Below are 16,694 nucleotides of genomic sequence, written 5' to 3'. Positions count from 1 at the left end.
TCATGCCAGCATTCCTTCCTGGCTTTGGCCACTGCAATGCTGTTGCTTTTTCCTCCTATGATGTTTTTATATTATTGCTCATATTTAGTAAAGATTATATTCTTTCTGGACAATTCACTCAAGGCTGTGGTAGACCTTGTTGCTTGTGCGTGTTTTCCTACCACACTTTTCCCTTCAATACGGCACTCTGCCAACAGTCAGTTTTTCAGACCCTTCCTTGTGGACTTTCAAGACAGGAGTCTTCCCCGCAATTGTGGTTGCATATACTAAACTACACAGACACACAGTATTTATTTCTACTGTTTGAGTTGTAATTTACTCACACTTAAAATACAAGTATTATTTTGAGATTTTTGAGGAACTGTAGGCCATAATTACCAAAGTTTAAATAGAAAAAAACCTTAAACATTATACTTTATTTGTATTGAGTCTAGAATATATGAAATTTTTAACTTTCTCAAATAACTGCTGGAAAATATTAGACTTTTCAAGATATTGTAATTGCTTGCAGTGCACTAGCTATCGCTAAACTGTTAAATTACAAACAACATAAAGCAGATCATCCAACACAAGATGCACTAAAACACTGCGAGACATTAATAATTAACTGAAATACAATTTTTTTTTTAACCTTGTTACTTTCAGTAATACACAGACCTCGCAATGCTTGGCAAAAAGAACAAAGATGACGAGTTTATTTTACGCGGACAGATGTACCTTTGTAAAAAAAAAAAAAAAAAAAGCTACTGCAGTTATGTTCAAATTTATACATACGCTTCAATGAACTGAGCTAACAAAACTGGTATTTAATTTAACGTTCCAGATGTCAGCATTAACATTTGCAAGCAAACAGGAGGTCAAAGGACATCAGAAAAATGAATCACACTATTATCATACTTTTTAATAGCCTAAAACAGAAATTAAGACCACAATTAAGCATATAGGGTGGAAGAAAAGCAGGTGGAAGAAGAGATTATAGGAAAGTGGCCTCACAAAATTTCAAGAAAAGTCAGCATGATGCATGAAGAGAACACAGAGGAAGTATGGGTATGTTTATAAGTACATATTTTAAAACAGGAAAAAGACAAACACAAAAGTTGAAAGTCTGGGAAGGAAGCCTGAAAGTGTGTTATTCTTTAACAGAACTGATAGTAGACTTTAAAAAAAAAAAAAAAAAAGTTACGCTTTTCTGTGCGTCATCTTTTGCAAAGAAGTATGAGGGAGACGTGTCATCCATTGTTGTTCAATTATATCTTTTATTGCATTATTACAATCTGAGAATGTATAGTTTGAATTCCAGTCCACACTCCTTTCCAGTTGTTGGCGATAACGAACCGTAAGAAGAAGCAGCCGCAGCTGTTCCGGACACATGGTGCAAAGTAGGCGTGTCCAGGCGCTGATGTAAACACAAAATACGCCTCATCCCCTGTCAAATGAGACACGGTGGACTGAACTGGTCCAAGGAGCTGTCGCTAGTCCCGTAAAACGCTTTGTGTCCGTCGTGTGTATTATGCGGTAACGCGCACACAGGCGACGCCATGGACTTCTACATAAATCTGAAGGTGAATTTCAGGGGAAATTCAAAGAATTTTCTCCTGTCAGGATCCGAAATCAAGAACTGGGAGTCGATGGAGGCGATGGTAAGACAGAGACAATCACTGTGCTTGCTTTCGAACACCTTCACTCTCCACACATCGTCAACCCGTTCGTGTTTATGTCCTGCTCACATACAGTGGTTTACAGTCGCTACTGCTACCCCACGCCAGCATTTGTTGTGTCGCATCCTTAGAGGAACAACCGACCGGCGACACATATGCTAATGGAGGGATGCTAGGGGAAGCACTTCACATACCCATCAGAAATCAGACATCACAGCAGTGAGGAGAGAGATAACACACTACAGGTCCTTACATGATTAATACAGTGTGTGCTGTCATGGAAACTGTTTACCTGCTCAACTGGTACAAGCGGTATAAGGGTAAGGTTTTGCAAATATTGTACAGTAACAGTCATGTAGCTGGGTCATTCATTATAAAACAGACCAGTCATAAGTAGGCCGAACAAATCGAAGCATGTTGGAAAACCAAAGGGCACACAAAGACATGAGGTCTTACATTACTTGCTCATTAAAACATAGTTGGCACATGACAGGATGCAGTATTTGTTTGAAACAGGCTTATATTACAGACAGACTTTCTGCCTTATTTGAGCTGTTAACTGATCCACAAAAGTGCTCTGTTTTGATAATAAGTGAATAATGTCAGTCCTTTTTTGTTGTTGCTGGAAATAGTTGTTGATTTTTTTTTTTTTTTTAATTTCAGTTATGGTATGATAGAATTTAATAATGATTGGTTTGAAAGAATGTCCTTGTAGATTGTTGCTAAACAATGTTAATTTATATACAGTACGTATGAGAAAATAAATCAGTCTTAATACTGTTCTGAATTTGTTAAGTTTTTTGTTTTTTTTTTAAATCTTAAAATGAAAAAAACCCAAACATGCAACATGCATTTGGTTCTGTTATATATTATTAAAAGGCTTTTGGAAATATGACAAAATCTGCTGGGTCAAAAATGATCAAACAGTAACTTGACTTATCAGTTTTGGTTATGTAAAAAGTAGTGGTTTTTAGTGGCATGACCGCTTGCCTTCCTGAGAGTGATTACAATTGACTACAGCTGCTGACTTCTCTGAGTCAATGTAAATAGGTCCCATTTGACACACTCATCAGATGCTACAGTAGGAAAGTCAAAAGAGCTCAGTAAAGATCTGAAAAAGCAAAGTATAGAATTGAACTAGTCAGAAAAGTCACTTGGAGCAATTTCAAAGCAGCTACAGATCCTGAAGTCATCCGTGCAAACAGTTGTTGGTAAGTTTAAAGTGCCTGACACAATTGCCTCACGGCCACAATCAGGAAAAAAAATGCAAGCTATCACCTGCTGTTGAGAGACAGCTGGTCAGGATGGTCAGGAGTCAGCCAAAAATCCACAAAAAAATGTCTTTAATAAATCTGAAGCGCAGGTGTCAGTGTCCACAGTCAAGCGTGTTTTATATCACCATGGTCTAAAACGCTGCCATGCAAGAAGGAAGCCCTTCTTCGAGAAACGACACCTTAAGGCTCAACTGAAGTTTGCTGCTGATCACATAAACAAAGAAAAGATCTTCTAGAGCAGGGGTCGGCAACCTTGAACACTCAAAGAGCCATTTGGACCTGTTTCCCATGGAAAAGAAAACAACGGGAGCCACAAAACCCTTTTGACATCTGAAATGAAGATAACACTGGATGTATTGTTTTTACCTTCATGCTATGTATAAAAAAAACTATAGTGTGTTGCATTTATGAAATCAATGAACTGCTACAGAGAAAACAAAATTTTATTTCATGCAATAAAAACATTTTGAACTCAGAAAAATAAGATGCTGGGTTGAAGGTTATTTTGAAATAAAATACTCAATGTCTATTTGAATCCTCATATGAAATAAAAAGCCGATCTTAAATTATCCACCTGCAGCAAAGTAAAAATGACGTCTGGTTGGCCAACTGACTGCAGCTGGGACTGCTGACCAGACTCCTAACAACCTGTGAGTGCTTTGGAACAGGGAGAAGCTCATGGCGGCACCGCTGCTCACTGAAGACAGTAGCTGCACAAGAATACGTGTTTTCACATCAGAGACTCCAAAACACCAAAAAAAAGTCTCCAGTAATACCGGAAAGAGTCGCTAGATTTGTCGCTAGTCGCTTTTGACAAAAAAAAAAAGTCGGCAAGAGGATTTGGAAAGTTGCTACATTGAGTGAGAAAGTCACCAAGTTGGGAACACTGCTCGTGCTGGCGGGTGTTGCACATCGGCGGTTGTGACGCATATTTTAAGCAAGAAAAAAAATTAAAGACGTTTTATTTTAATGCTACAAGTTCACAAAAATCTTCAAATTTAGAATTACATTTTAAAAACTAATGAACTAAAATAAAATACATTTAAATTAAAATGCTCATTATTTTATTTCCAAAGCCACAAGGAGCAGCAGCAGAGGTATGAAAGAGCCACATGCGGCTCTGGAGCCACAAGTTGCCGAACCCTGTTCTAGAGGAATGGTCTGTGGTCCGATGAAGCAAAAATTTCAATAATCGGCCACAATGACTAGACATATTTTTGGAGGAGAGAAGGCAAGGCCTTTAACCGCAAGACCACCAAACCTACTGTCAAGCTTGATGGTGACAGTATTATACTCTGGGGCTGTTTTGGTGCTGGTGGAACTGGTGCTTTACACAAAGTAAAATGAATAATGAAGCAGGACTTCCTCCACATTCTTCAGGAAAACCTTAAATCATCAGACCAAAGGTTGGGTCTTAGACGCAGTTGGGTGTTCCAACAAGACAGTGACCCCAAACACACATCAAAAGTGGTGAAGGAATGGCATAATTACGCTAGAATAGATGTCGTAGGCTGGCCTTTCCAAAGTCCTGACTTAAACCCTATCGAGAATCTGTGAACCGTGCTGAAAAAAAGTGTCCGTGTCAAAGCCAACAAATTTAGTTGAACAAATTCTGTCCAGAGGAGTGGTCAAATGTACAACCAGAAGCTTGCCAGAAGTTTGTGGATGGCCAACAAAACCACCTGATTGTGGTAAAAATGACTAAAGGAACATATTAGCATTGCTGTATGTACATTTTTGACCCAGCAGGTTTTTTCATATTTTCAGAAGGCCTGTGATAAATCTATGAAAGAACCAAAATACTAGGTTGTTTTTTGTGACAAAGATGCAAGTGTTTCAATTATTCCATCATAGAAAATTAGGAGTTGTAGGAGTCACTAAGAAAGACTGCTGTGATATACATGATCTTTACAACTGTAAACTTTTTTCACAACAGTAGTCATCACAGTTCACAATAATAACGTCAACATTTCAGGATGTCAACATTGTGGCAGCATTGGTTAGTTTGCGTATAGACTTTTGGTCATCACTAACTTGTTTCTGATCATTTAAACTTAAACATGACATGTCACCATATGCTCTTACTTATAATTTGTAAACACCACTACAACTTTCACTGTGCTTTTGTTGTTGTTGTTTTTTGCAAGTTTCAATGGACTTGTTACTGCAGCTATACTTGTCACCATTCCATGTGTTGTTATTGTCCAGTACCCACAGTATTTACATTACCTTTGTTACGTTCTTTACTACAGAAGAACAAACTTTCACTTTACAGAATTTTGGCATTGACTTGGTATCCAAGTATCAGTTCTAGTGAAGGTGCTTTTGGATTGTTGGATTCTCTGGTCTTTGTTTACAATTTGTAATGTCCTCACTTTACTATAGCCTCAGTCACAACCGGCCGTACACGCTCCTACGGCCTATCTGCATCCAAATTACGTGCAGAATGGCACGTGCCACATAAGTCCGTCTTGTGAAATTTTGAGGTCAGACAGGAGTTTTGACGTGTCAAAAAATAACTCTACGAATTCTCTGCGAACAGCGACGCCACAAGTGTAACTTGTTCCCCCCACAAGGAGTTTGCAAGTTAGACATGCAATTTTTAAGGTACCGTGGGAAGAAAATCCGTGGTCTATGGCATATGTAGCATGCAACGAGGCAGAAAGTGCTCCTTGTGTGTGAAGTATCGTACACGCACTCACAACTCATGAACAAAATTGAACACACGGTGGGAATGCATCCCCCACGCCAGGAGTGTAAAAGGTGTGCTCATGGCTCACGTTTCGCCAGTGATCGTCGTTTGCATTATTGCTTCAAACAAATAATGGAGATACCATATTATAATCAGTTTTGTATCACTTTAAGTAAATCTACCTTTGCAAACAAGAGTTAATTTTAATGTCTGATCTAGCAGCATGATTTTCTACAAATCCATGTGAAAAGATTAGAGACTAGAGTCACTTTTCCTCTGACTTACTGTTTCTGAGCTGAGTGTCCTCTTTTTATCACTTAGAGTTAGTTAAGTTACTAACTGTCCAGCCAGGTACACAGAGACAAGCTGAGAGGAGCTGGACACACACACACACACACACTGTTGGCTTTATCGCTGATGCGCAGATCTCACACTATATTGGGACATAACGGTGATGTTTTTAAGAGGTAATCATTAGCGAATATGTGTTAAAAAAAAAAAGAAAATATGTGTTACAGCTAGTACATGTCTCTGTTGGAGGAGTGGGTCGGCTCGCTGGAGATGCTGCTGGCCGGTATCATGCTGGAAGTCAGTAGTTTTGTTTTGTTTTTTGAAAATCACGCCAAACTGACGTACACCATCAGTACATCATCACAAACGCGTGAGGCAAGTGTGATTTACTTTTGCTGTGCATTCCATTCTCTTCATAAGTGGTGAGTGCGTGCCATGTACGCAGGTGGCAAGTCAAACTCAAGAAGTGAGTACAATTTCCACAGCAATCGCACGTTGCGATTAGGGTCTATGCTAAAACGGACATCTCCTGTCGCCTGTCCTGACGGAGCCCTTGCAACCTTTCCTCTACTTCTATGACCTCCACGGTTCACACAGGACCCAATATTCTGGCTAGCTAGATGCGACTGCCCCCTTCTGTGGAAGAGGAGGACTAAGATTACAATGTATATATAAGAGCAATTATACACAGCATTGTATCAGCTACAACATTAAAACTATTTGCCTAATATAGCAAATTTCCCCTTGTGACATTTTGAACCATGGGCACAGAACTCCTAGTCCTGTTCTGTGGTGTCTGGCACTGGGACTTTGGCTGAAGATCCTTTAGATCTTGTAGGTTGCAAGTGGGTTCTTAGTTGATCGAGCTTTTTCCAGCACATCCTGGCTCGATTGCATTGGAATCTTGGGAGTATGGAAATCTGGTCAAGACCTCACAGTAACTCACTAACTTGCCTCAAATATGTCTACAATATTTCTGTTGTAATAAGGTCAAGACTTTGACCTGGCTGTCCCCCCAAAATTATTTTCTTTATGTTGAACCATTCTTTCATAGATTGACTTGTGTTTTTAAGGTCATGCTTCATTACTCACTTGCTGTGCTGATTGCATTCACACAGATACTGACAGATACTCCTAAACACTACAAGTATAATTCATTATCCATTGCTCTGACCATGATACTACTTATAAGATAAGATAAGATAAGATAATATAAGATAAGATAAGATATGCCTTTATTTATCTCACAGTGGAGAAATTCACGTTGTTGGTAGCAGCATTAAACAGAGATACACTTATACGAGAGAAAAGAATAAAAAATATAAATATAAAAAATAGTGCAAACAACGAGAATAGTGCAAACAGAATATGAAAATGGGCTTCTGAATGGGTATATAGAAAAGATATATGTATATATATATATATATATATATATATAAAGATAGGGATTAAATATATAATAATAGTAGTAATAGTAATAATAATAATAATAACAATAATAATAACAATAATAGTGAGAATAATAAGCAGTGCAAATGTAGATATATACATACATATATATTGAGAGGTAGTGCAAATGAGAGGTAGTGGTATATTAACTGGGGGATATTGCACATTGTGGATCTACTGGGAACACAGCTGGTTGTAGAGTCTCACAGCAGAGGGGAGGAAGGACCTGCGATACCTCTCTTTGGAACAGCGTGGATGAAGAAGCCTGGCACTGATGGCACTTTCCAGGGCTTTAACAGTCCCATGCAGAGGGTGGGAGGTAATGTCCATGTATGATGACAGCTTTGTCATCATCCCCCTGTCACCTACCACTTCCACAGGATCGAGACTGCAGCCCAGGACGGAGCCGGCCTTCTTCACCAGCTTGTTGAGACTCTTCCTCTCGGCTGCCGTGATGCTGCTGCTCCAGCAGACCACACCGCAGACCACCAAGTCATAAAAAGTCCTTAGGAGGCCTTCCTGTACACCGAAGGACCTCAGTCTGCGCAGCAGGTGGAGTCTGCTCTGACCCTTTTTGTACAGAGCCCGAGTGTTAACAGTCCAGTCCAGGTTTTTGCTCAGGTGAACACCAAGGTACTTGTAGGAGTCCACTATCTTGATGTCCATTCCCTGGATGTTCACTGGAGAGGGAGGGGTGATTTTGTGCCGGCAAAAGTCAACCACCAGCTCCTTGGTTTTTCCGGCGTTAATCCGGAGGCAGTTTTGCCGGCACCAGGCCACAAAGTTCTGGTTCAGTTCTCGGTACTCTTTCTCGTCTCCGTTGTTGATGAGACCGACGATGGCAGAGTCATCCGAGAACTTTTGCAGGTGGCAGTTTGATGTGTAGTGGGTGAAGTCTGCTGTGTAGATGGAGAACAGGAGAGGAACCAGAACAGTTCCTTGAGGTGCCCCTGTGCTGCAGATCACCGTCTCAGACACACAGCCTTGTGTCCTCACAAACTGTGGTCTGTTGGTGAGGAAGTCCAGGAGCCATGATGTCAGCTGGTGGCACACTCCTGTGTGACTGACTTGAGGAGCCTTGAGCTGATGCCATCTGGGCCTGTTGCCTTCTTGACCTTCAGCCGGGACAGTTCTCTCTCTACCTGTGCTGTAGAGAGAGCCACACTGGACGCGGGGGTGGTGAGTGGGCTGGGGGGTTGTGGAGGAGCAGCAGGGAGGGGGGTTGGGGTGTCAGTCCTTGGGGCAGCTGTTGTTCCAGTCGGGGGAGGAGATTGCAGCAGGGCTGGCTGAGTAGGGGGAGGGGAGAATGGCTGCTCAAACCTGTTGAAGAACCTGTTCAGGTCATTCACCCGCTCCTGGTCCCTATCCAGCACAGGTCTGGAGCTGTTGTGTCCGGAGATTGTTTTCAGACTCCTCCAGACACCACTGACATCCTTCTGCTGTAGCTGTTCCTCCATCCTCCTCCTATAGCTGCCCTTCCCCTCTCTAGTCTTCTTCCTCAATTCTCTCTGCACAGCTTTCATCTGGTCCCTGTCCCCCAACTTAAAAACCCTCCTCTTTTCCTTGAGGAGGGTCTTATTGTCCGGAGTGATCCATGGTTTGTGGTTGGCAAAAACTCTTATTGTCTTGGTGGGTATGTTGGAGTCAACACAGAAATTGATGTAGTCTGTGATGCAGCTGGTAGACTGTCGATGTCCTCCCCGTGGTCCTCGCAGAACACATCCCACACCGTGGTGTCAAAGCAGTCTTTCAGTGTCTCCACCGACTCCTCAGACCAGATCTTCTTTGTGTGGGTGGACGCTGGCTGTCTGTGTACAAGAGGCTTGTACACGGGGAGAAGTTGCACCAGGTCATGGTCAGATCTTCCCAGGGGTGGCAGGGGTGAGGATGTGTATGCCTCCTGAATGTTGGCATAAAACAGGTCCAGAGTTTTGTTTCCTCTGGTGTGGCAGGTGACATATTGACTGAATGTTGGCAACGTGGAAGAAGGAGAAGCATGGTTGAAGTCCCCGGCAATTAAGAGGAGGGCTTGTGGATGCTATGTTTGCAACCTGCTAACAGCCAAGTGGAGGACATCACGGGCTACGTCGGCGTTAGCAGAGGGGGGAACATACGCTACTATTGCGATGACCTGTGAGAGCTCCCTCGGCAGATAGTACGGTCGCATGCTAATGTCTAGCAGTTCGATGTCTCTACTGCACAGTGAAGTCTTTTCTGACCCATTGTTTGACGTAGCCAGGAGTGTAGCCTACGCAGCGCACTAAACGACCTTTCACATGAGCACCTGCTTACAGGCACTGTTAGAGCAACTTGGATGATTGCCTTCAGAGAGGGAAACATGTCTGAATCAAGGAGATTGTGCACAGTCAACATATCTTTGGGTGAACATCCAGCCTCTGTTTTTCGGGCAAGAAAGTTTCTGGCCACCAGCACCTCCTCTGTTTTCAGGTCAATGCTGTAGTGTTTTGCAAGTTCATCTAAGTGTGATTCACTCAAGAAGTTCTCACACTTCGGACCGCATGCCTGTATGCCTCTTAGTAGCCCTGCATCTACACTGCAAAATTTTTGCTCTAGCTCACCAACCATCCTATCCACACATGGGAAAAGTAACTCTCTTTTCAATGTGTCTGAGTTGTCCAATTCAGTCTGTGCACCTGAAGTTGTTTCCAGCGCAAAATCATCCATTTTCCTCTGTTTTTGCCTTGTCTTGGCACCTTGTTCAGGGATACTGTGGGTGTGGCACAGGGCTTTGGTTCTCTCATAAAGCTCTGTGGCAAATGCATCTGTGAGTTTGCCCTCAAGTGTGTCACACACTGCTTGTTTGTAGATCAAAGCTTCTGCCAGGTCCAAAGTCTCTTTCTGAAGGAACTTGTGGAGTCCTTCGGTTACAGACAGAAGTGACTGAAACATCAGTAGTGCATAGACTGCTGAGAACTTATAGAGCTTTACTCTGAGACCAACAGCTATGGGGGATCTAATAGCAGAAAGGCACTCCAAAATGGCAGACAACGTGTCAAGAACTGCACTGATTGACCGCAACTGACATGCCCAGCGAGTGTTTGAAAGTTGCACAAGCTCAACTGTTGTCAATCCAAGCCTTGTCTGAGCCTCCATGAACTTGTGATGATTCACTAGGGAGGTGCTGACAAAAGAGTAAACACACTCTAACAAGCTGAAAAGCTCCACAGCCTCTGGGATGGCCTTGCAAGTATGGCACAACACCAGGTTGAGTTCATGAGCATAACAATGCATGTAGATAGCTTCAGGATGGAGCCTTCTAAAGTGTGCTTGTACACCTCCAGTGGTCCCACTCATGACAGCTGCACCATCATATGTTTGTGCTACACACTTAAGCTCTGCAAGACCGTTGTTTTGAATCTGCTGCTGCAGCTCATTTGCAATGGACTGGGCATCAAATGATGTCATCTCTGCAAGAGCTAAGAAATGTTCCTTCACTGCCTCATCTGACAGAAACAGCTAACTGCTCTGATTTGACATCTCTTGCCTCATCTGCCATGATGGCATAGATTTTGGACTTTTTCATTTCAGATACAATAACACTTGTCATTCCTGGGCACAACAGTCAATCATCTCATTCTGGGAGGTTGCTGAGGTATAATGAGCATTTGATGGGGTCTTATGTTTTTGAAGAAAAGGGTCAAATTCCTTCAAAAGCTCCATGCACGCAAGAAAACTCCCTCTGTTTGCGCTGTCTTTTCCTTCATCATGGCCATGAAAAGGAAGTCCCTGTCTCCCTAACACAGAAGTGACTGCAACAATTCGCCTGAGATATTCTCTTCTCTCTACTATCTCACTCACATTTGCAGATGCCATCATCTGTGCAATGTCTCCCTGTTTTCTAGTTGCCTGGTAGCTTTTCCATGCAACAACACTGTCCTTATGTGTTTGTACAATCTCATGTTTTCCAAAGATAACTAAAGCTTTCTTCCAGTTCTTGCAACCACTCCTGACCAAACTATCATGTTTGATGTTTTTGCCGAATACTCTACATGGGAAGCAGAACGCTGCATTCTGATTGACTGAATATTCTAGCCAGTTGTGCTTTTCAAATCAGCTGTGGTGAAACGCTCGCTTCTGCATACCAAAACTATCTTGTGGGTAGCTCTTCAGCTTGACCTGTCTGGGCCCTGTGTCTTTGTCACCTAAATCAAACCATGTAGTGGAGTGAAATGCTGCAGCTGCTTCATCACTTTCCCTCTCTTGGTCTGTTTGCTCTCCTTTTTCTACCTCTGCATCTCCTTCTGCCTGACCCTTCAAGATACATTAAAACACAATGAATTGAATTAATAACTGATCAACAAAGAGGCTAATGCCATGACTTTCACTCACAACACAATCATTTTTTATTCCCAAATATTTTGAAGTCGCACAGATTACATTTTGAGCACATATGTGACTAAAATGGTTGTAATTTCAAGCCCTAAAAAAATATTACTTAATTACATAAATTAGAATTATATATTAGGTACTCTTGAAAATATTTGGATGAGACAAATTTGGCTTATCCATCTCTCTCTCTTGGCTATCTCCACTTTCCAATCAGTACTCTCCTAAATAAAAGCCCAAGTTAAATAAGTCTCATAAGGTGCACTTGGACTGAAATGTTTCATATTTCATATTCATATCAGGTTCCTTAAAATTCCACGACTGTCTGCACCACAAATGACTCTATCCTGTGAAATCCTTGAGACTCACCTTTCCAGTAGAAGTTTCTCCCCTCTCACTCTCACTATCATTCTTATTGTCATTATTATTATCGACATAATCCGTGAATGAGCTGTTTCACGGTGTGCATCTGATGCTGGAGCTGATGCTCCAGAAAGAAGTCATCCCAAAGATAGTATAAGGAGGAGTGCACACCTAACTCTATACAGCCAGGACCTTCACATTGCATTTCAGCATAACTAGCTAGCTAAGTACCAGTGTTCTTTTAGAGCTGAAATGTAACTTTTGACCGAAAAACAACATGGTAAGACATGCAGATACAGCACGCATCTCACGCTGCCTACTGTACATGGGGCTCTCTCCCACAGAGTGCCAGGTTTTTATTAGTCAAACAGGCACCATTTGGTAATTACGTGGGACTTTCTGCTGTTAGCTGGTGGGCTGGAGCTAACTTATTGTTCCTATAAGCAGTGACCAATACTTACTTTCTTGAAAAAATTTTGAATATCCATTCTTGCTCTTCTCCTAATGCTGCTCTAGATGGTTCTGTGTGCTCCGCTCCCAGTACACACATTGCAACCAAGGTTGCAGGGAAAACGTGGACTGGATTTCAGTGATGTGGGCGTGGTCTATATGAGCAAGTGGAATGGATTGGATAACGACGAACATAAAATTATTTAGGGGGGCTTAAGAATATTTTAGGGGGGCTGAAGCCTCCCTAAAATAGGCCTAATGACGCCACTGTGCCACTGCTTTCTATGCACTGCAGGATGCTTCTGGGTTGTCACATGACTGGTCTTCTTGGTAAACCAGGTATTCATGATGGATAGGCCGTTGACAGTGCAGAACTCAAGGAGCTTCTCACCTGCTTCATTGCAACTGCCAATTCCATGCTGGCCACGTACTCCTCTCCAGAAGTCCTCTTCAGGTGAACTCTTGCCAACTTGAGCATTAAAATCCCAGAGGAGGATAAGAATGTCACTTGATGGTATCCTATCCAACATGGTCTGGAGCTCTTCTCTGATGGTAGACTGAATGCCAGGGGTGCCTTACCTATGGGTGCATAGGCAGACTCTTGAACCTCCCGGAACCGTCTGGCCAGCACGTACTGCCTTGCCTTGAAAGTGTGGACTAACAGCTTTCCAGACCTCATCCAAATCTCTCCATGCTGCTGATATGCCACAGAACTGGTTTAAAGTAGTTCTGTGGCCATGGTCACCTTGAGGAGATAGCTGACACACACAGAGAGAGAGACACATGCACGCTCAGGGTTTAGGATGAACAGGCCCCCACCAGGCACACACATGCAGACGCACATCTTCAATGCTAAGATGTCTACTGTAACTCATATACAGAAATTTACTGCATGTTTAAGGTGTGATAAATATATATTCTATTGAGTCTGTAGGCCTGAATGGGCATGTGCATGTTCATACATGTGAGTGTGAGCGGATAGATGGCTAAAGATGTGTATATGTGTGTGTGAGAGAGATGGAGGGCAAGAGACAGTAGGGTGGAATTTGTGATCTGTAGGACATTTGAATTTCCATACTTCCAAATGTAAACATACACAAACACATGCGCACACACACGCACACACACGCACTCACACGCACACACACAGTATTACTATTATTATTTTTTTTAAATATACACATACACACCACACTGTGACATTCCTACCAACACTCCAAACCATTTCATTTTTTCTTCCATTGGCCTGCAGTGCTTTATAATGTAGCAGGAAGTGACAAAACAAATACCTGTATTTGCTTCGTAGGCCAAATATGGAAAAATGACACAATCTAGTTTAAAACAGTAAAAAAGACAATGTTGAATCTGAAGCACCAGAATGAAAGCATAATAACATAGAATGCATGATTTCATGATGTAATGGCAGAGGGATCAAAAATAGAAGTTACAATGGGTTTCAATAAGGACATTGTTATCCTTAAGGTCCTTTATGTAACGGTTTTGTGTACACAGTGTATTATTGATGCATAATGGGGGCTGAGGTTAAAATTTCACCTATCCCCCCAAAATACAGACGTGGCCAAAAGTTTTGAGAATGACACAAGTATGAAGTTTTCACAGAGTCTGCTGCTTCAGGGTTTTCAGGTGTTTTTGTCAGATGTTTCTTTGGTATACTGAAATAAAATTACACGCTTTTCAAAGGTTGAAAAGCTTTTATTGACAATTACACCGAGTTCATGCAACAAGTCAATATTTGCAGTGTTGACCCTTCTTTTTCAGTATCTCTGCAATTCTCCCTGGAATGCTGTCAATCAACTTCTGGACCAAAATCCTGACTGATGGCAGCCTATTCTTGCATAATCAATGCTTGGAGTTTGTCAGAATTTATGGGTCCATCCGCCTCTTGAGGATTGACCAAAAGTTCTCAATGGGATTAAGATCTGGGGAGTCTCCTGGCCATGGACCCAAAATCTATAAGTTTTGTTCCCCAAGCCATTTAGTTATTACTTTTGCTTTATGGCAAGGTGCTCCATTGTGCTGGAAAAGACATTGTTCGTCACCAAACTGCTCTTGGATGGTTGGGAGTTGCTCTCTGAGGATGTTCTGGTACCATTCTTTATTCATGGCTGTGTTTTTAGGCAAAATTGTGAGTGAGCCCACTTCCTTGACCGAGAAGCAATCCCACACGAGTGGTCTCAGCATTCTTTACTGTTGACATGACACAGGACTGATGGTAGCGCTCACCTTGTCTTCTCCAGACAAGCTTTTTTCCAGATGCCCCAAACAATCGGAAAAGGGATTCATCAGAGAAAATGACTTTACTCCAGTCCTCAGCAGTCCAATCCCTGTACCTGTTGCAGAATATCAGTCTGTCCCTGATGGTTTTTTTTTTTTTGGAGAGAAGTGGCTTCTTTGCTGCCCTCCTTAACACCAGGCCTTCCTCCAAAAGTCCTCACCTCACTGTGCATGCAGATGCACTCACACCTGCCTGCTGCCATCTCTGAGCAAACTCCGCACTGGTGGTGGCCGCAGCTGAATCAACTTTAGGAGACGGTCCTTGTGCTTGCTGGACTTTCTTGGGCACCCTGGAGCCTTTTTTGCAACAATTGGACCTCTCTCCTAGAAGTTCTTGATGATCCAATAGATGGCTGACTGAGGTGCAATCTTACCAGCTGCAATATCCTTACCTGTTAAGCCCTTTTTGTGCAACGTAATGATGACTGCACGTGTTTCCTTGCAGTCAACCGTGGTTAATAGAACAGGAACAATGATGTCAAGCACCATCCTCCTTTTAAAGCATCCAGTCTGTTATTCTAACTCAGTTAGCATGACAGATTGATCTCCAGCCTTGTCCTCATCAACACCCACACCTGTGTTAGTGGGAGAATCACTGAAATTATGTTAGCTGGTCCTTTTGTGGCAGGGTTGAAATGCAGTGAAAATGTCTTTTTTGGGATTAAGTTCATTTTCAAGGCAAAGAGGGACTTTGCAGTTAATTGCAGTTGATCTGATCACTCCTCATAACATTCTGGAGTGTATACAAATTATAAAATATACATATGCCATTATAAAAACTGAGAAAAAACTGTGAAAATGAATATTTGTGTCATTATCAAAACATTTGGCCACAGCTGTACACACCTTTACCCAATTTTATGCCAAAAACATAAACACAGCCAAAATTATCTAAAAAAGCAAAAATGACAAGGACAAAAATGTTCTCATGGGCACATGAGGGTTAAATCCCTCCTCATAAATGAATCTTTGGGCCACCACCCTTAATTGAAGGAGTCTCATAGTTCAATCTCATAAAATATACTAAGCTGTCAATTTGGATCTCTAATTAATAATTAAATAAATAACTACAACAAAAACCTACCAAAAAGTTTGGCGAGACCTGCATTTGTGTAAAGCATAACTAGCATCAGCTTAGTGGTATGAGAACCAACTCCCCAATATCCTTACCATACCTTTTCTCAGAACTTGTAAACACAGAACTCAGTTTTCATACTACATTTACAAAACCCCTTACTCTTATTGCAATATCAGGCAGTCACCTAAAGAGTATTATCTGCTCAACACCAAACAATGTTTTCAGATCATACACAGAGCCAGTCAAAAAAACACAAAAACAAACAAGAAAAACACTACTGGGCATTCATTACACACAACATAAAAACAATGGAAAGCACTGTGTTCAGAGCATATACACTACCGGTCAAAAGTTTTAGAACACCACACTTTTTCCAATTTTTTACTGAAAATTATTCAGTTTCTTGTGTCATTGCATTTTGAAATGAAAGCATAGAACAAACAAGCAATTTTAGTCGAAAAATAAATCATGGAATCAATTTATAGACCAAAATATATTCCAAACTTTTGACTCATCAAAGTAGCCACCTTTGGCAGATATAACAGCTGAACACACTCGTGGCATTCTTTCTACAACAGAAATCAAATATTGTTCAGAAAGTTCTTCCCAAGTCTGTTGTAGAAGTTCCCATAACTGTGTGACACTTGTAGGCTGCTTGGTTTTCACTCTTCTGTCTAGTTCATCCCAAACTAGCTCAATGGACTTTAAGTCTGGAGACTGTGCTGACCACTCCATGTTTTCAAGCTTACCATCTTGTTCTTTTTCCTGAGGTAGTTTTAGCATAGATTGGACTTGTG

The 16,694-nt window shown here is 41.7% G+C and overlaps 1 protein-coding gene across 1 annotated transcript in view; it reads left to right on the top strand.

Annotated features, from left to right (window-relative positions):
- The first annotated feature begins 1,538 nt into the window (after positions 1-1,538).
- The window catches only part of nbr1b (NBR1 autophagy cargo receptor b), a 160,325-nt gene continuing 145,169 nt past the window's right edge, over positions 1,539-16,694 (top strand). Inside the window, exon 1 of the mRNA XM_008283553.1 lies at positions 1,539-1,640. Coding sequence (XP_008281775.1) covers positions 1,539-1,640 — 102 coding nt within the window. The remainder of the gene's footprint in view (positions 1,641-16,694) is intronic.

Source organism: Stegastes partitus, unplaced genomic scaffold (assembly GCF_000690725.1).
Source record: "Stegastes partitus isolate 25-593 unplaced genomic scaffold, Stegastes_partitus-1.0.2 Scaffold319, whole genome shotgun sequence".
NCBI lineage: Eukaryota > Metazoa > Chordata > Actinopteri > Pomacentridae > Stegastes > Stegastes partitus.
The sequence above is the reverse complement of the archived record's forward strand: the minus strand, read 5'-3'. Positions and strand labels throughout refer to the sequence as shown.